Source organism: Amblyomma maculatum, chromosome 6 (assembly GCF_055883805.1).
Source record: "Amblyomma maculatum isolate TAMU_Amacu chromosome 6, ASM5588380v1, whole genome shotgun sequence".
In the NCBI taxonomy this organism is placed as follows: Eukaryota; Metazoa; Arthropoda; class Arachnida; order Ixodida; family Ixodidae; genus Amblyomma; species Amblyomma maculatum.
This window is the reverse complement of record NC_139349.1, coordinates 57,423,613-57,448,042: the sequence shown is the minus strand read 5'-3', so window position 1 is coordinate 57,448,042 and position 24,430 is coordinate 57,423,613. Positions and strand designations below refer to the sequence as shown.

Below are 24,430 nucleotides of genomic sequence, written 5' to 3'. Positions count from 1 at the left end.
ATATTTTCTTCGAAACGCCAAATAGTAAGAAGTTATAAAATTATGGCACTTTGATTTATAAATTTTTGTATTCTCCCAGAAGGTGCTACAGCTAATATTTTTCTCGCTCTGGAGACCGAAAAGGAAAACAGCAAAAATGCTCCGGAGCTCAAGAGATGTAATTCATGCGAGGAAAATATATATTTAACTTTTAAAACACTGCAATTGATCACATTCATCTCTGATTCTTATACAACGGTTTTCCAAATAAACCTATAAAAAATAGCACGTGACTGAGTACAAATAAATTGTATTTACTGAAGGAAGTAAAGTCGGAAAACGTTTTGTTTTGGCCGATCAAAGAACTCTGTAAGTTGAGAACCTGAGCTCCACTTAGGCGAAAATGCACGGACGAAGCTACCAGCCATCTCTGGTGTCCGACGCACAGGACCTTGCCTGTTCCATTGTCCTCTCAAAAGTTCGACTCTTCCACTGAAAACGGGCTGCCACTTCTTTGTCCTATTGTTTCAAGACCCAGATGTGAAGTCAAAAAGGATGTGTCTTCGATGGCACGGGCCAGGTGCCTCGTCGCTGGCACCTTTCCATGAAAACAGGCTAAGGATTCAGAGCTGACGAAAGTAGAGACAAGCACTTTGCGGTAGATATTACATCGATTCTATCAAAATTAACCACGAATCCGAGTGACAGGTAAAGTGCCAACAATATTTGCACAGGAACTCATCTAGCTTGGCAAAAGCATATCAAATTCTCCTAGCTAGACAACACGAGAGGAACGCGCGCGCGAGACAGAGAAACTAAAAGGCGGCTGGCGTATATTGGTACGCTTATAGGTTCCAACGGGTGGAAAGTGAGGCGTTTCAAGTGGCCAACTTGCCACTTCGACGGCGTGTACTCTGTTCTGAGTTCCGAGCAGACGGGTGATATAGCGGCATAGTCCTTTCCCGTGCAGCGCGCTCTGTATTCAATCCCCGTGGGTGGTGCCAGCAGTACAGAAGGCACCCTGCAAGCCTCCTTTTATGCCATAGAGCAAAGTAGTTACAGGTATAACTGCAAGATACATTTACAGAACACACTTAAAATGAACAAACAAGCTCTTCCACCGGTTACTTGACCGGTTCTCGTAAACTTTAAGGGACTTTCTATTTAGGCACGACCAGACGCTTTAGAGAGTTTGTGGATTTTGCTTGGCATTGGATGAACAAGATCTATTCACTTTGTGACATAGAACATTGAGGATCGCGACAAAAAAATCCCAACGGTGGGGTCTTTTATTTCCCCTTTCAGCATGCATACACGAACTACTTCAATTCACAGCATTCCGGTAACTTGTACGCCGAAAGGCATGAAAGCATATTGTGTTTGTCCATGGCTGCTGCAAAAGAGTGGTACAATTATCAAGCGCTGCGTGACAGGAAGCACCATGTATGTACGCTCGACAGTTTAAAGTTCTTTTGAGAGACAATGAGCACCAATCATGTGGCATTATCTACGTGTCAAAACAGCTCAATCATTTCGGCCAATCTCCGCCCAATGCCCCCCTCGCAACTGTATTTCTCTTTTTATCTTTTTCGCCGTCGTGGCAAAGATTCCTCGCGCAAGCTATTTGTGTGGATAATCGAAAGAGCTTTGATGACCGAGTTTCGCGCCACATCTGTCACAGCGCATCATTTGGCTTAATTTGGCGATCCTGGACAATAAAAAATTGATTACATGTGCGCTGCGCGGCTGTCATTTCGCGGGAAAGAGATATTGGCTTGAAATTAAAAACCCACCATAGCTTTATTGAGGCATCAGAGTAATAGAAATCTCGCCCTGAAAAACCTAATAACCGAAAATTGCACAGGCTCCAGCATTTCTCAGTACTTATAAAGCATGTGCACCAAACTGTGAAAGCACCACCGTCCTAGAAGCACTTTCGCTGTCACAGCTATACAATGCACGGTCCGATCATTCTCGGTCTGGTCGTACTATGCACGAACACCATTGTCTTGGCCAAGCTTGGTCCACCGCCAGGACCCCAGAAGCTTCCGCGCGAAGTCGGAGACGTCTTCGAGGTACAGTGTGCGTCACTCGCTCGCATCTCGGGCTGAGAGGGCGGTTCTCTTGTCTCGGCTATCTTAATTTAATATAGCGCATTCTCTCCATGCACGCACCACCAAATGCAATAGCGGACCCTTGTTGTACGCAGACTTTAGCCGAATCGTATGTGTCCGCGAGGTAATCTGCAAATGTATGAACTAACGCTGCCAAACTGAGGAAATAGAACTATGCAACGCTATGTAAGGCAGCTGTAGAGCGCAGCTCTTCGACGCCAGTTCCCGGCTTGAGCGGCGTCGACGGTGTTGGTGTAACCAGTGGGCAGCTGGGCCAGTCTATCATAGTTGATACCGGTCAATCTGAAGCTCAGACTCCTGCAACCTGCCATGGTCATCCGGAGCAAAGACGTTCCACGCAGGCTGGTAAACGGCAACGTTTGAATGACATCTCAGCGCTGTCTCGTCATATACGCTTAAAGGTGAAGCTTAAGTCCACCCAGTGCGCCTGAAGAAGAGAAGCGATGGAAGAGTGGAAGGTGGAAATGTGATGTGGAAAACAGAGGAGGATGGTAGGCTTTAGCGGTGGGCGTTGCGATCGAAAAAAAATACGATATGCCTCTTACGTGTGATAGTTAGCAACTACATGGGCTGAAAGTATAGAATTGGTATAGGCTGCTATCCTAGCGCCCAGCCGCGAATTCGGCAGCTGTAACATGATAAGGTGACATGGGAATTGAACGCGAGACCCTTCGATCTCGAGTCACGCCTGCAACTTCAAGATCAGGCAGGAACGTCTGCACTGCTTCTTTTTTTTTTTTAATTGGAGCTTCATAGCATTTTCCTGTGGTCTGTCCCGTATTGTGGCAACTTACGTCTGTATGTTAGGTATGCATGAGACAAAGTATGATATAATAGAGCCGCGGGTAAATTTAGTCAATATATTTTATTGATGAGGGGGGAACGATGTTATTTAACATCCTGTTCTTATGCCCTGACATTACGCCTTTTTCGCCAGCGCGGAACATAGTGCTTATGCACTCTAATGATACTGGCACGTGGAGCATAGAATAAGGGTTCATGATATACACGTGCAGTGGAGTCTAGAAGGAAGGCAGTTATTGGAAAGAAATAAAAGACAATGATGACAATGGAATTTAACTTTAATGTTTAGAACAGCGAGAGTCGCAAGCGCTCTAACCGGCTCCTGCGGTCAACATATCATTCTTTATTCACATACGGAGACAAAACTGCTCGCAAAGACTTGATATCTGCGGAAGAGGCGGTGAGCATTCTCGCATAAACTTTATCGCATCTAACCAAGTGATGTCGTCATGCGCAACATGCCGCTAATTTTCATGGCTTGAGAACAATACTTTATAGGCATGTAAAAGTCGTTTAGCGACCACGAATAGCCCTCCTCATTTCTGAAAGGATGTTCTTAAAGTAAGCACACTAAGCGATAATGACGTAATGACTTTAACATCACTGAATCGTCATTATCAGTCACTCAAGCAAAGCTGCCTGAAAGATTCGTGCGCTTTAGAATTCTTGCACACTATGAAACCTGTTCCAAACCTGGCCGCCAGGTGCCTGGAGTACTAGGCTGGTGGACGCTCGCGCGATAACCTTCAAATCGCGCTCGACTGCACCCCTTCGAAGGCTTAGTTCCAGCGCCATAATTGTTCTGTACTGTCGTTTGCTTCACTATGGCTCAAAATAACTATTCTGAATTTCAAGCTCTGGAAGCTGAGTACAGCAACAAAAAGTAATTTTTTTTTATAAATTCTCGGTTTTTCTGAAATGCCCTACGCAGTGTGGAACGTTTCAGATAGTTGAAGGGTAAAACCTCGCAGAATAGGAGGGGGAGAAGTAGGGTACTTAAAATATCACTAATATTTTCTTCCTCTTTTCCCCTGCTCATGACCCCTTTAGAAAATGGACACTCGAGAACCCATCACTCGCTCACACCTATAAAAAGGGAAGCATATGTGGAAATTCATTTCTTACTGTGTTCATTAAAATGTTATTTACCTCTCCCTTAGGTTATATCAAGTTATCCTTATTCCGTTGCCATTTCGGACTCTGACAATGACGGTACACTAGAGTGCCTATCAGCAAACCGAACAGCCATAGACCCAGAAGCGAAGACAGCGACTATGACCTGGATTATTCCAGAGAACGAGTTTTCGCCCAGGTATGAATCGCCGCTTGCTAGCATTACCAGGGACTGCTATTACTAGCACGTTACTAGTATCAGGGGTCGTGGCGTAGCGTCGCGCAACACTCTTTGGTCAGCACGCAAGGCTGTTACATGTGAAGCCACTAGAAGGTGACATGGCGGCGAGACTACTTCGTCGACAGTTACGTCACGAGTGACTGTATACTAACATCACATGCATGATATCTCAAAAAAATATGATTAGCTAAAGCATTAGACTGACTGTCCGGCATGACACAGATGTAATTAGAACACAAAAGTCTGAATTTATCTCATTTTCTTTTTTCTGCAATTAATAGGCTTGGGTTTTCTTTATACAAGGAGCAACATCAGTTAACAGACATGCCAATAATTCGTTTGTGTATTTTTTGTCCCCAAATATTCTCTAATAAAGCAATAATTACAGCATCATGGGAAGCAATCCTTTGGATTTACAGTGCTCCACAGTTTTCCTAACACCCCCTTACCTCTTGCTGAAGAAATTGGAGCTTAAAATTATTTTAAACATGCAACAAGACTAAGATGAACAAATACGCATTAGTTTCGACAGCTGCATTATCTACCCAATAGAACCAATCATGACATTAAAATAGAGGTATACTATACTAGAAGGAGCATTTGTGCTAAAACTTTTGCATTCACGAGAATTCCTAACATCGAAGAATCATTTGCTTTTGAGCAAGTGTGCTGCAATAACGAAGATCTGCTTCTTTTTTTCATGTAAGCCATCTGCCTTAACGCCCTTGGGCAAAGAGACGTATCTGGGAAAAGAGAAAATGGTAAATAATAGAACATTTGCGAGGCATGTGTCAACACGAATGGTCCACATTTCGCCGAGCATAGGAATTATGGCATTAATGTTAGCACCTACTGAGCAATATTATAAAGGTTTGAACAAGTCACCGACGGTCGAATGTGAAAGATTTCAAAGATGTGAGCTCATAGAAGGTCCCCAAAGTGGAAATTCGTAAGCAAACATTTATGAAAGCAAAGACATTTCCACGTTGGTTTTTTTTTTTTTTGTTGTTGTTGTTGTTTTTGTTTTTGCTTTTTTTTACGGTGCATGCGGTACTGTGAATTGCCTCTGGATTGTTTCGTTAACTTCTTTGAATTACTCATTTTTCTTTTAGCCCTTTTTAGTCTTCTAGGGCAGTCCTAAAATACTTACCCTAATGGCTGTTGAAGTTGGATGATGCAATAGACTCAAAAGAAAACGTTTGACAGAAGTCTTTTTCGTTGGGGAATTTAATTTTAATTTTAAGGTTGACAGAACGACTGCCTTCGATACCGAAGGTAATCCGCGCAGGAGGCTTTCACTCGTGTCGTGGCATGTTCAGCAAACAGCGGCGAATGTTAATCGCTCTTTGGGCATCCTTCCCTCTTCATACATTCATGCATTGCGGCCATTGACCCGGTGGTCGTCAACACAAGGCCTTAAAGAGACATGCTGCGCCTCGCTCGGAGTCACACCATGATGAAGGAGCATGGTTGGCTCCGAAACGTCGTGTACTTTTTTTTTTTCTGTTAAAGAACTTGGTTGGAGTCATTGACCTTTACCTTAAAATTGATTAAGCTATATTCATTAGGCCATGTGTGCAGGGAGGGAATATTTGCATTGTTTAAAAGTTAAATAAAAAGTTCTTTTACGCAATTTTTGCTCAACAATATTATGCAATCACTCTCAGCGTGCACTTGAATGGCCCTTTCCCACGCCATTCTTTACAATGTCAAGGTCACACAGTGGCTAAAACCCATGGCAGAACGCTTTCATTAGATTCTTGCATTTTTGCAGGCAAGAAATCCCATTTCATCTTAGTCCTGGAGAAGAACCTGGAACGATGGACATTACAGTCGACGATGGTGTGTAGTTTATTTTATTAAGAATCCTATTGTTCCTACCGTACTAAACATGGTAAGCTTAGAAGTATTAATGTTTTTTTTTTTTGTATACGTGAGGAACATAAATATAACGTTCTTCGTGGACATAATCCTTGTTCCCTTCACTCCGTCTCAAGGCTTGCTGAACACATATATATATATATATATATATATATATATATATATATATATATATATATATATATATATATATATATATATATATATATATATATATATATATATATATATATATATTAATTCAAACATTCAAAGATGCTTCTTAGATGTTGGGATAAGTTATTATGGTGTTGCTCTTGTTTCGATCAGAATGCGTGGCACCCATGTATCACAGCTGGGCGTGATATGAGGTCATTGCATGATATTTCAAAAGAGAAGTGAAGTCTTCTGGTAATGTTCCGAAAGCCATTATACTAAGATATGTCGATACATTTTTATACAGAAGGCAAATGCAACAACATGCTGATGGAAGCATCCAGGTAGCAGTCTTTAAGCATTCTAAAACGTTCGCGGCTTTAAGCCCTGTCCCTCTTCTTATCACACGGTATTCACCATCCATATTCTCGCATCCTACGTATGCGGCCTGTCCCCTGTTGGAAACTTGCGGCTTGGGATAGTATTATTTTTCTTTTGGAGGTGTTAAAATAGAAATAATGAGAAGAAATATTACGCTGTCAGTAGACGATTATGCTGCGATGCAAGTCTCGCGGGTAATACAGCGTATTGAAAAGTGAACGATAGAAAATGGTCCGGAAGTGGATCGTTCAAACAATCATCCATCCGCCCCACCGAATTCATATTCAAAATATTCACTCGAATGGTGTCCTACGCGTAAGTGTTTCTGCGTCGGGATGCGTTTATTATTACGGTACATACAATTCTAGGTTCTCGAAAAACCTAACGTACCAAACCTTTTCTTCCCGTTTGGTGTACTCAAGCGTGTATGAAAATAAGTACAATGGAGGTTTAATATTAATTCCTTCACTCACAGACCCTACGCCCAGGGAGGGAATTTTCTACTACACAGACGACAACTGCGTCGTGCTGGACGTGGAGTACCAAGGACACCGTAAGTATTCGCGTAAGAGTTTGAAACAAAAGATACCCAGAAACTGTTGCTTATAGGTTATTCGGCATAAACATATTTTTGAATGTTTTCACTCAGGAAAAGCTATGGTGACCTAAAAGATAAACGACTATTTCCGCCGGAAGAAACTGGCCTTCACGATGTTAAGAATGTCTTAGTAAAATAATCATTGACGACCACCAGTACAACGGACGTTCAACATTAAAAAATAATTAACTTTAAAGTTAACCACATAAGCCGGAAAATAGGTTGGACTTAGGGAAATAATTTTTAGTGGAGAAAAAATTGACATATGAGCGGAATTAAAATTTTACTATTCTTTGATTCGAGTGCAGGTCATTTTATTCGGGTCATGTGCTTTAAATCTTCCATTTCTCATTCAATTTTTCAGAGTGTCTTTTGTGGACCCGGCGTGCACTGAAAGACTCGGTTCCTCAGATCTGCATCGACCATTTCGTCGACACTTGCGGTGTATCGGTACCCGAGCACAGCAGAGATCTCTGCATCGACGGGGAAGGAGACTATTAGGTGTACGAAGCCAATCTGCAAAGAAAAGAACAGAGTTATAATTTTGTTCCTTGTAATCAAAGGGTTGGAGATAAATTAAATGGAGGGCTTCACTCCTATCAGGGTCATTTTTATTGTAACACTGAAGAAAGTGTTGAGGGCTAATGCCGGGACTGCAAGCAGAAACACTACGAAGAGTGCTGTTTTACACACAAATTGCCTTCCTCCATTTAATTAGGACGCCGCCGTGGTGGTTGAGTGGTTCAATCACTCGACTTCTGAGTCTAAAGATGCGTGATTGAATGCAGGCCATGGCGGCCATCTTTTCGATGCAGGCGAAAAGCGAGGCACCCGTGTGCTGTGCGATGTCAGTGCAGGTTAAAGAATTCTAGGCGGTCGAATTTTCAGAAGCCTTCCACAACGGCGTCGCTCGTAGCCTAAACCGCTTTAGGACGTTAAACCCATTAACCAAACCAAATCATATAACTAGTGTTTTCATTTGACCCCCTTGATCCTTGCCCTCCCGACTGAGCAAGGCTACTCAGTTACCAAACTTCTGCTGCATCTATTTACAATACGGTATTATTGAAAGAGCGTATCGTGTACGCCACCTATCATCCATCTTCCTGGTCAGCGTTATGGCCCGAAGTGTTGAATGCACTCTAGCGGCGAGCGCTAAAATACCTAAACTTTAATGTCCGTCTCTTGCTTCGTCTGACAAATTTGTAAACGGAAACTGTCGCTGAAAAATCAAACAACGGCCGTAATTTTAAACGAAATTTCATGCTTTAAATGATTTGCGCACTGTTACTTAGTAACAAAAAATGAATCAATTCATTTCATTAAAGAAATTCGAGAGCTGTCGTTTGCAAATATAATGTAGCTCGGATCTATTGTGCCACAGAACCGCCACAAATTAACTGATTCCTTTTGCTTAGATATGTTTCCACAAAATTTCTCCTCCTTGCCCCCACCTGGCGCTACTTGTTGAAATTTATTTCCTTCGTGTTTCTACGCACTGCCCCGTAGACTCTTGGAAGGAAGCGTTACCCGTACACCGAATTCGGGCAGGAGCGGCACTGGCCCCTACAGTGCGCCATAGGCGGCGTGAAAAATGGTTGCAAGCGCCTAATAATTACCCCCCTTTTTGTCCTTCACTGGATCTACTAAGTGATGATAAAACCCTTGTTGCGGACTTGCTCAGTTGAAGCTGCTGTGAGACAATCGTTTCTAAGGTAAATAGGCTCGCGGTGGACCTTGAATACGATTATCTGTAGTGAACAATGGATACTTTTTTTTTTCGGGAACTTTCTCCAATTTTTATCCAGAACAGTATTCGCACCTGCTTTCTCCCACTTTCTTCACCTTTTCTCAATATTTCTAACGCAAGCATTTGGAAGGGGAAAAAATCTGTACGTTGCACGGAAACAGACAGACTGCGGGAGCTACGTGCCAGCTTGCAATAGAATAATTCTTTCCGTTAACATTTTGCTAGTTATGTTAGGGACAGCATAAAGAGCAGATTTCAGATGATTGTCCTTGCAGCCAGGTTATTCGTGCCAGCAGCTAAACGTTTCGGCCTACATTCACAAATTAACCATATTGTTAGCATGTTATTTTAGAAAGATAATCCCCTTTTCCAGGTGATCGGCTATTGGAGTATGAAAGGTTTGTTTCAACGCGCACTGGATAATATTTTTTAAGTCTGAATATATTCTGGGTACTTTGTGGTCGCAATTTTCGAGTGCATATAAGAAGTTCAAACAAAGAAGGTTAAATGCAAGGAATTTTATTTGAGGCGCTAGTAAATCTGTAGGAAGCGCGGTTCCAATCAGTAGAAAACGAAGAAGGCGCAATGTTTCGTGAAAGGTGTGCCTGTGTTCTGTGCACTTGAATGTAGCTGTTCCTTGGCGCCAAAGGCAAAGTAGGTCACTCAGGGACAGATCGGGAAAACTGTAATCAACAGTACCAGCTATAGAAAGTCATGAAAGAAGGTAAAGGTAACAAATAAAGTAACGGCCTATGGAAAATCGGGACTATAATCTGCGAGAATTGGTCATCAGTGCGAAAATGACAGATGTAAAAGAAGCCAACCACTGGAATGCAAAGGTTAAACAATGCGGTTAGTGGAAAACGAGATTAGGAAAGTCGTTGAACAACGACCGACGGACAAATCGAGGCTCTGTTATCTCGAGTGGAAATAGGTCAAATATGTGGCTCTTATCTACAAAATGGAAATAAAGGCCTTCATCCAATGAAAAAAAAAAAAAAAAGCTCCGCCTAGAAGGGTATGACGCCATAGCGTAGTTTCTAGATTACATATAAAGTCCTGCTTTAACCAAGGTACCGGCGTGTCCCAGGGGTAACGGGAATGCAAGAGTCTCGGCAGGCTGATCCTAATATTCACCCTCCCTTGAGAAAGAGGCAGCCCGAGTTGGCAGCTTCGGCCAGACTTAAGGTCAGGAAACCATAAGCCCAGTTAGTGCGCTAGTGTGGCCGCTGCCAGCTACCCCATGCCAGGGTCATGTTCGTGATTTTTCGCTCATAACGCCAACGCCGGCGAACTGGCCCCAACGCCGGATTTTCAGTCAAGGGGACACTTAGCGCTGTCGCGTTAATTAAGCACCGCACTGTTCCCTGGATGGCTGAATTTCACGGCGCAACTCAAGGCGACGAAATGCGTTGGACGACGTACGTGTGAGAAAAAAATTACGGACATGCCTCCGGCACGATATGGTTGGCAAGTGACCTGTCACTTGCCAACCGTACATGCTGTGACGTCACTAAGACTTTTGTGTCGTCACGAGACCACATGACAGCCAAACTAGCAGTACCTGCCTACTCGGGCACCAACTACGAGCTGGGAAGGCGAGATAGGCATAGAACCCGAAATTCGCCTGGATGCCTAGAGAGACAGGCTGTACCTCTTGTCCAAGCTGGCAAGGCTGTACGGCCGGGCATAAAGACGGGTTTTCCATATATCATCATCATCACTACCTCAACTACTAATCGACCAGATACCCAGAGAACCGGCGCCTAATAGCCGCAGCTGGAATACCGATATTTTATGGAATTTGCATCAAAGCCGGTTTGATTTGTGATATAAAGCGCCCTCGCTACCTGTTTCCTTACGTCATTACAAGGGAGAAAACCTTTCTGTCCCACGACCGCATAAAACTCCGCGCAAAGATTCTTATTTCTTGCCGTATAATTTGAATGCCCCAATTAATCATGATAGTGAAGCCAAAATGGATTCGTGCGAGAAGAGCTGTGGTGAGAGGGTACCTTGGCTCAATGTATTTTTAAGATGAGATGTTGTCAAAAGATCCACTTTTTAAGTATTTCAGCCTAGCTACGCCGACCAACAAGCTAGGGGGAAGCTTATACCTATTGCAACATACATGGGCTCCAGGCAGTTTTGGCGCTGAAATCACACACCTCCAGCATACCAGGCGGATCTTGAAGACACTAGGCCACCGCAGCTATTCAGCGACAAGTGCGCAGGGAAGTTCTCTAGCTATGTCCGCCCTAACCGCAAGAATGTGGTCTACACTGCACCTTCAAGCTGTTTACCACATGTTGGTGTAGGTTCTAAGACCCACCCGGTGCACCCAGGTTACAAAATAAAATGTTCGTGCAAGCATGAACCGTACGAGTTTTGTCCAGCCGTACATGTATGGATGATTGATTGGAGATGTCCGTTTGTATGAGCATATCGCTGGTGCACTTTTATAAGTTTATTCTTTCACTTTTTTAGTGCCAAACGATATTAATGATCTCATCATTTCTTTTCCTCAAATTACTCCCCAACATAATAAATGTCACGCGTGTTTGTATCTTTGAGCCAAGGTTGCTGTCGTCCCATCTATTGGAAAACGTCGGACTTGACATGTAATCATCGTTCCATACTTCACATTTGACAGAACAAGGTCATTGATGGGCGAGAAGAGATAGTGCATAAAGCAAACTGGCCTTGTTTTCATTATTCCCATAAATGACATGTCTCAGCCATGTCTGTGCTTATTGTCTATTGTCATTACGTGTACTCAATTTCTTTCTGAAGAAAAACAAAACAAGAGACAGTCGTGTTTGCTGCAATGAGGCGTAGATTAAATTGCTTGGTAGAACTGTAAATACAATACTTTGATTCGGTTTTGTGGGGTTTAACGTTCCAAAGCCACTCAAGCTATGAGGCATGGCGTAATGAAGGACTGCGGTAATTTCGACCGCCTGGGAGTTTTTAACCTGAACTGACATCGCACAGCAGATCAGCTCCTTGATTTTCGCCGCCAACGAAAGGGTGCAACCGAGACCGGTACTGGATCCCGTATCCTTGGGCCCAGTCGTAGAGCACCCTAACCACCGCGCCACTCCGGCGGGGTGTAAATTCAATAGGAATGCCTGTTAACAGAACAGAAGCATGATTGTGAAGAGAAATAACTCCGCAATCTGTAATCCGTAAAAGTGTTACTTGTAAAGGCAAAATATATACAGTGAACCTTCATTTGACTGGACATCAAAGGACCATAGGAAAAGGTTTCTTAAAGTGAAAGTTCACTGAATATAATTAAGTGCGTGGAAGCTTGTTCCAGGTACCTCCAAGCAACATAGAGTGTTCAAATCATATTAAGCTGATTTATTTGTCAATTCGCTCATTTGAAAGCGAAGTATGCAGTAACCATTTGCAGCACTTTTGAAATTCGTACTGCAGTGGTCTTGAACTCAATCACTGTGTGCAAGCTCCCGTGAACATTCTCCTGCACGAAGGTCTGCTGGGCCCCAATAAAGGCCTTAACTTTCTTCAAGCAGTCCATTGATTCAGCGTATCATGATTAACCAGTATGAATACGTATGCATTTCGTGGAGCTAAAAGTCTTAGCAGGGTCATGGCCGTGGTAAGGCGGAAGCTGTTGATATGGCTGACTATAACTGCGGAGCCAATTAAGCGTGCATAGTCAGCTATGGATTCGGCTGCCAATCGAGCGAATTAGCAATGTAATACAGCCAATTTAGTTTACAGCTAAATGATGGCCACTTTCTATCACGCGGTAATTAAGCACTTTTCTCAACGTAAAAATATGCAACAAAAAGTGCGGGTCATGCTTGTGGAAGTGCTGAGTATGACGTGAGAAATTTAAAATGACGCCGTGGAAAAGCTTCGCAGAAATGAAACGAGCAATAACTGAATTTCGTCAAAAGAAGGGTGCTTGCACAGCGTTCAGCAGAGGTTGGGGGGGAATTAAAGTTCGAACAATTGACTACTTCACTAAATGATTTTCGGTGATGTGGTATTCTGCTGTATTCAGTGCTCCTAATTATTCGATTAGAAACAAGAACATTTTCTCTACTGAGAAGGCGGCGTCCCCCATAGCCTTCACAAAGGAAAATATTTGGATTATCATTGATACAGTGAAAATTAACACTTGTTTTTTTCTGAGGTTTTGGTACGGAAATATAGGTAGTTGCTTATAAGAGGGCTAGATCCTACCTCTCAGCGGAATGAACCATGATAACTGTCAGCTCAGGTAGAGATTAGTAATTGGTTTTCACGGCTGGTGCTTCTTTAGCGGTTGCAGTGAAAAGAAGACAAGCAAATAATGAAGCTAATACTGCTCATAAAATCACCAGTTAAGAAGATTAAAAATAATTTCAAAACCTAACAATACTGTAAAAATAACAATAATACGAACAGTAAGACTAAATTAGAGCAGGAATGTCTATTCAACGGCGCACTAAGGATCACACAGGTAAATTAATTTCTTTTGGCTTAATTTGGGTTCTCGTGGATAAAAAGCTCTTTCTCGACCCTGAGAGTTATTATACAGGACACCGTTCTGCATGCAGAAGGAGCTAAGACGTCGAGACAGGCGTCCAGGGAGGGTCGTATCACATCCTTCAAGATAGTCAATGTGATCGGGAATATCTGGATCAGCTCTCTGTCGATCTCTAAGCTCGAATGCGCGTAGAGCACCTAGAAAGCCACTGTCGTCATCGGATGCGGCATCGCCAGTTTCAACAGGTGCGCGCGAGAGCATATTGGCGTATTCGTGTTCGTGGCCTCACTTATAATTGATAGTAACGTCGAACGCCTCAAGTCGTAGATTCCAGCGTGCAAGTCGTCCAGATTGGATCCGCATATTTGGCAACCAGCATAAACAGTCATGGTTTGTAACGACTTTAAATGGGCGGCTGTAAATACGGGAGCGAAACTTTATGGTGGCCCACACGACCGCAAGGCGTTCCTTTTCCGGCATAAAATAATTTGTTTCGGCTCGAGAAAGGCAGCAGCTAGCGTAAGCTACCGCTCTCTGAATCCCATCTTGATACTGAACGGGGACCATGGCAATACCTATGCTGCTGGCGTCAGTGTGCCCCTCAGTGTCAGCCTCTTTATCACTGCTCTAGAACAGGGAAGGTTTGAAGGCGATCACGAAACAAAGAGAAGGTTGTCTGTTGCTCAGAATTTCACACAAAGGAAGTGTCCTTCCTCGTGAGGCGAATCAGCGATTCCACAATCTGAGAAAAGTCCGCAATGAACCGTCGATAATACGCGGATAGTCTCAGAAAGCGCTGGACAGCTTTCGTGTTAGATGGAACGGAGCATCATGCGACGGCAGCAGTCTTATCGGGTCCTGGCGCACCCCGTCAGCGCTCACAACATAACCAAGAGATTGCAGGTATGTATGCTCGAAGTGGCATTCCTAAGACTTCAGCGTGATGTCTGCAGAACGGAGGACTTCCAGGACAGCTCGAAGGCGCTGCAGGTGTTGTTGAAATGTTTCTAAAAAACGGAAGACGTCGTCCAAGTACACAAGGTAGCTCTGGCACTTCAGGCCAGTGAGGACGGTGTCCGTCATCCTTTGAAGTCATCCTTTGGAACGTAGCTGGGGCACAGCACAATCTAAATGGGTCTATTTTGAATTCATATATGCCATCTCGAATGACAAAGACAGTTTTCTGCGGTCTCTTTCGTCCACTTCAATTTGCCAATAAGTGCCTTTCAAATCAATACATGAAAAATACTTAGCGTGTCTCAATCTGTCCAGTGATTCATCGATGTGCGGCAACGGGTAGATGTCTTTTTTTTTTCGGGCACACTATTCAAATTCCGATAGTCGACACAGAGCCAAAAGGTGCCGTCCTTCTTTTTTACAAGGACGATTGGTGATAACCACGGACTTTGGGAAGGTTGCACAACAGCATCATCACGCATCTCTTGAACGTGTGCTTTTATCACTTCCCGTTTTTGGCAGCCGCAATAAGGCTGCTGTCGTATAAGGTGAGCGTCGTCATAGGTAATGATGTGATGAAATGTGATGGGTGTTTGATGAACCTTGGAGCAAGAAGCAAAGCACTGCTTAAAGTCCAGCAACATTTGTTCTAAGGCTTGCCGTTTTTACACGGACAAGTTGCAGTTGATGTCGACGTTGTCATGGGAAGGTTCGTTACGTGTGCACAACCCGGAGATAAATTATATGCAAGTCGCGAGCAGATCAGAACGGCGACATACGGAACGCTACGAAGAGCAGTTACAAAAGGTATAAAGTTTCTTTTTAAAGGCTGTTGGCTTAGGTTTCATCCTGCATAAGTAATTGTTTAATTTTTTCATCGAAAATAAAACATGCAGTTTCTCTCTGAATGGCACTGGAAGCTCAGCTGGCAGCGGAATTTCATTTGTGCTGTACTACTATTCTCTTTCTTGATAAAGTGCACTCAGTAAAGAGTCATGTAAACACTAGGGATTGTAGCACTGATACATTTGCCAAGTTTGTCATACTTTCTTTTTTCAGACCAGACAGCAAATATTTCGCTTCCCAATTGACAACCGCTCACAGTCCTTATCCATAATTTATTTTCATGAAAGACTAGGTATACTGAACTTCCACCCCCTATGTCATCGTGAAATGGCTGTCGTTCGGATCAGCGCGCTCTCAGGTAGACAGCTGGAAGCTAGCTTCGCTTTGTCTCCAGTAAGTCTAGCATCCGTAAATAAAATGTGTCTTGGGGAAAACAAGGTTTTATATGTTTTGGAACTGAAATCATCTTGGCATGCCACTTTTCTGTTTATCATACTGCTCTATCATTATTGAAGATACCGAGAGGAACAATTAAGTGACCAGTCAAGAACACTGAACACAATGCTACCTGTCATGTTTTAAACGTCTGCTGCATACTATGAGCAACAGAGCCATAAATAAGGCGGCTATAGTATCTGGTACATCGTGCAAGCTTGCCAGCACGCGAGATATGACATCTGGTCAATAAGTAAGAAAGAAGGAGCGGTTCACAGCATTCCACTTTGATGCAGGCAGGCAGGCATCCGAAAAACAGGCCGATGTATGATTATAAGGCTTCGCGAACACATGCGTCCCCCGTTTCAGCCTTCCTGTCCATTGCAAGTAATTTGAGAAAAGGCGTTGCCTGGTGCGAATGCTTGTTACGGCCATGTTGCAGGCGTGCGAAGACGTCATCTTACGAGCACTATTTTTACACTTTCCCAGAATGCTGGGCCTGGATACGTGAACTGTGTTTCATGGAGGAATACCGCAATGAATGTGCGTTTTTGATAGGCATGATCGTTTTATAGGCAATGCATACCTTCATCCCCAAAACGCATATTGTCACGAACGAAAATGGAAGATCAGCAACAGCCCGTTAGACAGCCTACGATCACCAGCGCACTTCTGTCTCTTCGTCTTTCCACTAGGAGCCAATATGGCGCGCAATTAGAAAGTACCAAAGACTAAAATAGTTAAGTCACTCAATTAGGGTGACGTCAAGGATGTAACGTCACCCATCTGCCGTCGGCTATGAGGACAAAGCGGGAAAGAGTGTGCTCCAAGCTGCCGGGCGGCGCTTCTTGCCTTCCGCGAGAGACAGATGCTGCGCATTTCCTTTCCTGTAAACGAATTATCGAACGCCGGTGAACTTAGACGCGCTGGATATGGAAGCCAAGGAGAGTTTAGCTGCTGGCGAATGGCGCAGAAGACTGGAGGAATTAACGTCTTCTTCCTCCCGAGGTATCCACTGCTTTTGCTACGTATATCCAGGCATAGCAGAGCTAAGCCATCTTTTATTTTTTGGTTATGCTATTCAAAGTGTGGTAGTCAACGTAGATCTCAGATTGTTATTGTTTCTCTTGCTCAACACCACAGGGGATGCCTAGGGGCTACTAGAAGGCTCGATTATGTTGTTCGCCAACATCTTCTCAACCTCCGTTTGAATGACGTATCGCTCGGCAAGCGCAGCACGATAAGGCCGCTTATAAATAGGACTGGCGTCACCGATGTCAATGCGGTTGATGACAACTGAATATTCATGTAATGAATGAGTACCAAAGTCAAAAAGGTCACTATAGATGGGCAAAAGTTTGCGTAAATCTGTGGCGAATTCGGGTTAGAGGTCGGCTGCAACCATGCTGTTAACAAGACGTGTAACAAAATCAGAGCGCGATGGGTAGGACGAAGGAGGGGCTGCAGGAACGGCAGATGGATGATCTATTAGTCAGAGCTGAGACGGCACACTCGGTCAGTGGGGACAGCTAAGCTAGTGCAGTTCCCTCGGGCAGAACTTGGGTTGACAATCTGAAGTTAAGAACAGGGAGAGTGGGGCGGTTCTGGTAGATATGTGCAATTAGATGAAGAAGGATGACGTGCCGCTGCAGGATGGCATCCCTAACGTGAAACGCGAGATAACCGCTGTCTAGGAGAGGTGGGAAACGCGACATACGGATGTAAACGGCAGCTTCAGAAGAAAGGCCGGATAACTGTGCTGAGCATAAGCGGGGTGAGCGGGCGGGGTATTCAGAGCAGAGCGGAAGGTCCAAGCGAAGTAGGCAGGTAGAGTAGTCAAAAAGGGCAGAGTGTGCTGTTAAGTAGTCAATTCCAAGGATAACGTCATGAAGGCACTCATAGAGCACGATGAACAACACGGGGGCATGACGGCCAGAAATGGTAACTCGCGCAGTACACCTGCCAACCACGGCTGCAGGGCTGCCATTGGCAACAGGAACTGGGGACCATACGGCCAGCGTGAATAATTTCCTTAGACGACGACGAAATGATGGGGTTGAGGGTGGACAGTTAAGCGCCGGTACGAATAGGAGCAGAAACGAACTCCATCCACAGGGATATCGAAGCGGTTATTTTATAGTGGAAGAGTCAACAGAGATTTTTCCAGTTCGGGTCACAAATAGCAGTGATAATAAACTTTTTCCATATCTAATATTTACCTGCAAGGCTGGAACCATAGTTTGGCAGCCTGAATTCGAAATCCTCACTTGAGCCAGAATAGTCTGAATTATGTATCATGTACTCAGCGTAGGCGACTGTTACGCAGTCACCTATGGTTACTAATGGTTTAGGCATAACCCTAAATGAGGAATAGAAGGAGAAAAATATTGAATTCTCTAACGCTTTAAGGCAAAGCTTAGGTGTCTCCTAATTATTTTTCAGTAGGAGTGCTCTGCGTGAGCGCAAATGAGAATAAATTCGCATTATTTCCTACAGTTTTCCTTCATATAATCTCAAACAAAATTACTGAATCTCTCAAACACATATTATCTGTTGGACTTTGTGAAAATATAATGCGTTACGCCAAGAAAAACCACCCTAAATTTTCAGCAAGGCTTTCTTTGAGCATATAATTACATCATTTATTCACGGATAGTGAGCAGCAAATTGGCTGATCAGATTTGTAAACACTTCTAAATCCGTGTTCGGCGCAACATCTAGTTCGTATAATTGTAAGAAACCTTTCTTGACACATCCTACCTGTACCATATAGCGTGGAGGTCGTTATTTCTCTACCCGATGCCAAATGTAGGTCAGCCGAACCTCACTAGATGAGGCAACTCAAGTGGTTACGCATGGCTCAAACGTTCGTATTAAAAGAAATGGTACTCTTCCACGATGCAACTAAAATTTCATATCTAGACCTTTCCAATATCCCTTATTCATTATAACATTCTGGAATTTATATGGAATTTGTTTTTATTTTTGTTTTCAAATCCATTTACGTACGCCCCTGAACTGCTAGACTGATTGTGATTCGTGTCGTCTCATTTGCAATACGATGAATTCAGCTCACGTCTGATTTTTTTCGCCCTTTCCTATCCGACTTCCGAGTAAACCGCGCGCCGCCGCGACCCGCTCTGTCCATTTTGCTTCGCGCCTCATGCGCCATAAAACCATACAAGCAAAGCGACAGCATCAAGCGAACAATGTCAGATGCTCCTGTCGGACACACTTGTTTTTCCATCTCACCAACACACGCAAAGTGCCTTTCGCCGCAGCTGAATTGTGCATTTTGTCTTCGTTGGCTTCCAGTTCCAGGCTCTCGTAAATTTTTCTTTGAGCTTGTGTCCATGGTTTTCTAGCTGCTCTTCTGGCAATATGAAAGCATTTCTACCGCACCTCGTGACCTTTACTTTTATTAGACATTTGTTTGATTAAGGACACCTCGTCGAATTTCAGCTATGTCCGGGGCATCTTAGAATACCGCGGTTTTCCAGGACATGTTCGTCCTTGTTCTCTTGGCAACTGCTTTTACTCGTTATTGAACTCAACTTTCACTTATTCGTCCTGAGAATATGCCGCTCGTGTGCAGTCACATACAGTGAGTGACATTTTGGGCTTTTCTTTTTTTCTTGCGAGTTACTCCGTAGTTTTGTTTTTTTTTTTTGTTGTTGTTGTTGTTTCGTTCCAACCTGATCGAAGGTCTTGCTAGTAAAATGAAGCAACATCTCTGCTCAAATTGTCACCGAGAGCCAAAGTGCCCCCACATATTTTTTTACTTTACAGCTTTATATCTGTTCTTTTCTGCTTTATGCTATGTCATTTCCTATTCAAGGCTTGGCTTGAAATGACTTGTATTTTTCTCCGCAACTAACTTTCTTCCATGTTATTGGCTTTATTGACTTGCTATGTGATGCTTGCGCACTCATGCGATGTCTACTCTGTTAGGCTTTAGTTGCACGACCAGGAGTGCAGTCCTAGTAATGATTTCCTCAGGAGAACGGGCGAAAGCGGCTTTTAACGATATATGCACGCCGCAGCCGTTTACTGCTTAGGCAGTACAGGTATGCGAAATTGGTGGTGTCTGTCTCTAGAGTGAAGCCCAGAGGCCCAAAACCACATCTCTCAAGCTTCTCTACCCACCTACCCACCCCATTTGCGCATGTCTTAGTGCTCGTTATGTGTTATCCCCCCCCCCCCCCCCCGACAACCACATCTTTACGCTGCTGGTATCCCAGAACCAACCCACCTGCTTCCACATTGCATAAGGCCTCCACCTACTTTAGAGGGTCTCATTAAAATCCCGCTTTTGTTAACAGCAGGCTATCGTTCGCGGCATGCGCATTACTCCACTGAACAATATGAAAGCATGGTTTTGATGTTTGACTACATTAAAGAACCGAGAGACATTGGCATTGTTGGAGCTTATAATTTGGTGTGGTGCTTAGCTTTATGGTACTTTATTTTATTTAAGATGCCAGAAAAGCTGCAAAATCGGGCTACTTTCCTTCACGCAGGAATTATTTGTGGCTGTTACTGCATACTTGAGGGCTATCAGACTGTAGATGTATTGACAATAAATGGGGAAAGCAGCTGCCCTCCAGAAGCAACACCAAGCTGCCACCCACGCACCTTCTTGGTAAAGCACTGCCCAACCACCGACCGCCATTTATGTCCTTCTTATCTCGTCTTCACAGTTCAAATGTTAACCCCTTCACCGCTGCCCGCCTACACCCTCTACGAGAACTATATCGCTTTTTAGGAACTTTCACTGTTTCACTTAGAGAAAAAGACTTATTTGCAGTAAATCTATTGTTTTAATCATCGAGGGTAAATTCTACAGCCTTCGCAGAACTGTCAGCTTAGATGACCGATTACCGATTTTAGCGTAGTTCGATTTTTATTTTAGCGAACGGCCGGCTCCTCGTTTCGAACGATGTATGAAAAGGAAACAACCCGAAGAAGTATCCATAAGAAACTCTGCAAAGTTTCGCGCGTCTGGCTCACCATTCACTCCACATTGTAGTTCTTCCTGCTGCTGCTGTGTTTCATTTTATTTTTCAGGCCACGCGATCATCTGTTCCAGGATCAGAGATACATAACAAATGAACATTTGTTTTTTCAATCCTTGCCCTTTTTTCCCCACTCAAGGTTTTATTTCTTCGATGCAAAAGTGTATTTGAAGTCCTGCCAATGATGATCACGCTGCCGAGACGAAGACAAGTCCACCTGTCGAAACGTTAGCTAGGCTTGTGAACTGGACCAACCCCCCCCCCCCCCTTAACTATGTTCAATACCTCATTCATACTGTGTAGCCGTCTTCTTTCTATTGTTATACCCTATTCCACGCTCAGTGAAACATCTAGAGTGCTGAAGGATTCCAAGTGCACGTGCTCTGTTAGGTTCTTGGTACACTATTGAATTCCTGATAGAATATTTACGTCCAGGGAGGAAGTATCCAGTCATATTTCATAGTTCGATGCACTACAAGGCTCCAACTTTTGTTTTCGGCAAAAAAAATAATGAAATTAACTGACAGAAAGATTTCGTAAGCTGTATTTAGGCTTTGATGCACAAGAGATACATTCTAATACACAGCGCCACTGACATCAAAATAAGCATAGGAAATTCTTTGTTGCGCATTGACTTGAAATTAATCATGAATATAATTACAAGGTAGTGGAAAAAGCGACCATACACTGCTCAGTCGGACTCGAGCTTACCACATACGAATTCTATGCCCAGTGCTTGACAAATTAAGCCACGGCGAGCTGTTCTTGTAGGTTGACTTTCTTGGGTATTTTTGTTGCCTGTAACTCACCTTTGACAGTGTTCACCAGTGTCGCCCCCGTCAGAAGTCGACACGCCATTCGGAGGCAGTGAGTTTGGATCCCACCCGTGTCATGTGTTTGCTTCTTCATCTTCTTTATTACAATATAATTTCAAGTTGGTCAACAAAAACGCTTCCTATGCTTTCCTTAATGTCAAGGGTTATTAGATGACTTCCTATGTACCTCATAACTAGCACCTGGTATTGTATAAATTTTGTTTTTCAATGTCTATGGCTATAACAGCTGTACGTATCCTGCTTTCTTTTTTTTTTTTTGTCCTAACCAAACGACAGGCAAAAGCCTAAATAAACACTAATTTTCATTCCTTTAGCCTAAGTTTCTGTGCAAACTTTATTGTTGGTGGTATTAAATGCTTTGAGTCAGAATTCCGATCTCCTGTCAAAGCTATGATGAAAAGTTCTTTACCGACAACCTAAAATTGTTTAGCTAGGCTAATAGTGCAAATTGTCCCATTGTGGGTGAACCTCAGCGCTTTCCAAGAAGTAATGCTATCGGCATGTTGCAAAATTAATGTACTGAAGTTTCAAATACTATTTTGTGTCAGCCTGGCTAAATGGATCAAATTACTGCGAGCGTGGTAGCCAACGTTACTACTTCACTTCACGCCGATACTGCTCAGCCATTGCGGTGTTGTTGCCGCTCTGGGGCGGCAACACCAGGCTTTGCGGGCAGAAGCGACGGCCTGAGTGAAAAGATTGCGCCCATATTTAGGCGCCAGCGTGCCGTGCTATAACGATCATAGCATTTACACCAGCTTGGTTAAGTCACGTCAAGAATGCCGCGTACACAATACACGAATAGTGCACGCAAGCATGACAGCGCCGTAGCGTATGAAGCATAATTGTGCACAGGCGTCGATAATTAGAGGAGAGCGTTCATAGCTGCATGTTTCATCTAGTACCTGGAGGAACGTTAGGCCATTACGAGGTGTGCCCCTGTTATAGAGTTCAAATATGCGTTCAAAAGTGAAAGCGGTATTAGACCCGCTGAGATAGCGTGCCCTGGTAGCGTTTTGCTAGATCATTCTTGAAATTTCCCACAATCCAAACAATTTTTGATCATAGTTTGCTTATGTTTCACAAACTGGATTTCAGAAAGGTCGTTTTCCTACTTTGCATGACAGCTTCAATACAGCAAGCGCAGCAGTCTTGTGCCAGTATTCATCCGGTTCCTCATGTCCTGAGGGTAGCACAAAACGGCGGATCCTTCTGCTTATAGCTCCTTATTTGCGCATTACCTGTTAATATACATGCAACACGTCGACAGCTAGACAAACGTGCATTTGCGACCAGCTATGAACTTACCTGAGAAACATGAAAACCGCATATTGGCGTTTTCCCGTTGCTCTCTGAAAACTTAATTTAAGGCTATAGCTTCTAATGTTTCGCTGTGGTACATTTTCTTTTTTGATTACATTTTAAAGTCACTGCAGGTTCAATGACTCGAACTCCATATTTTTCGTCGAATTTCTCACAGTTCTTTTGTCGAAAAAGAGCAGGCTTAAATTAAAGGCGTGATATGTTTCGACCCTTATCCTCCCAACCCTTTAATTGAAGCAAGAAGTTTCGAAAGTTTTAGTTCCATTCCTTTTTACGTTCCTTGTACCATGTAGTTACATAGCTTTGTCAGCCTAAACTCTCCACATAAAACAACCCTAATGAAAAAACCCTATGTGTCACAATAACCTCATACAGATTTCTCATACTAAACTCATAATATACTCGTACAAATCTCAAATAATGTCATACAAATATCATTCCAATAATGAGAAACATATGAGATTGTATGAGATTTGTATGAGTTTAGTTGAGAAATCTGTATGAGGTTATTGTGACTCTAGGGAATCAGCAAAACACTCCATTCTCGAAATATAAAACTGGTGTTCCTTTCCTTTTTACGTTCCATGTACCATGAAGTTAAGTAGCTTTGTCAGCATAAACTCTCCGCATAAAGCAGTCAGCAAAACACTCCATTCTCGAAATATAAAACTCGTGTCAAAAACCCCCGTGCGGTTCGAAATGACATCCTCGTCACGCTTGGTTTTTTAGGGGTCGCTTCGGTGCCTTAGCTTCAGACTTAACAATTTCGTCATTCTTCCTGTTTTACTCTCCCGTTCAGAATCTGCATCTGCCCTATCACATGCTTCACTAACGAAGTTCGAGGGTTCCTTGAATGCAGGTTTCAAAAGGTGCAGGTCTCAGCGTCCAGTGCGAAAGGCTCGAGTACGCTTCTGCATCTCCATATTGCATGTCTGGTAAGCTGCTACTGTAAAAGCTTACTCCGATCAGAGTTCTATCTTTGCACTTGAAAGGGGACGACTCAGGCGCGCGTACCTCGGGACAGAATTAGAACTTAATAGCGCATGCCCCGCCTCCATGATTTCTGTTCCTCTCCCTGCAATGATACAAAGCAGTAATAATAGGTTAAGGCCAAGCGTATACCTAAAGTGCCCTATGACTTGCAAAGAATACGGGATATACCTCACAGCGCTTTTAAATGCGTCCGTACGAAACTTAAGTACACTCGCTTTCAGCAGGTGCATTAGGAAACACCCTTTGATCTCCGAGCGAACTTCCTTTGCTGCTTACGCAAGCAGTATGCGAGCCACGTTCAATCTGGCGCGCAGGCACTGAATGCTTAGCCGGCACTTAGCATTTTTTTTTCGGCAAACACTTTCTGGGTCCAGATGAAAAACGACCAGAGCTGCGTGCAAAAAGCCAGTTCGCCCTTTAAGAAAAACTTCCTTTCAGCAGGAATTCGTAGAGGCTCCTCCGATGTCTATAGACAGAAAGAACAAGCAAGTGAAGCCAAAGCTA

At 43.5% G+C, this 24,430-nt stretch overlaps 1 protein-coding gene across 1 annotated transcript; it reads left to right on the top strand.

Annotated features, from left to right (window-relative positions):
* Positions 1-4,082: 4,082 nt before the first annotated feature.
* On the top strand, positions 4,083-8,071 carry LOC146185825 (uncharacterized). Its single transcript, XM_084605591.1, has 4 exons — positions 4,083-4,230; positions 6,047-6,114; positions 7,145-7,222; positions 7,632-8,071. The coding sequence occupies exons 1-4, from the start codon at positions 4,193-4,195 to the stop codon at positions 7,766-7,768; spliced, it is 321 nt and encodes a 106-aa protein (XP_084461717.1). The 5' UTR covers positions 4,083-4,192; the 3' UTR covers positions 7,769-8,071.
* Positions 8,072-24,430: the final 16,359 nt, after the last annotated feature.

Excerpts from the sequence above, each read along its gene's own strand:
- LOC146185825 (XM_084605591.1), top strand. The coding sequence starts at position 4,193 with ATGACCTGGATTATTCCAGAGAACGAGTTTTCGCCCAG. Across the intron at positions 4,231-6,046 it reads GAGAACGAGTTTTCGCCCAG|GCAAGAAATCCCATTTCATC; the intron begins GTATGAATCGCC and ends GCATTTTTGCAG. Across the intron at positions 7,223-7,631 it reads CGTGGAGTACCAAGGACACC|AGTGTCTTTTGTGGACCCGG; the intron begins GTAAGTATTCGC and ends TCAATTTTTCAG.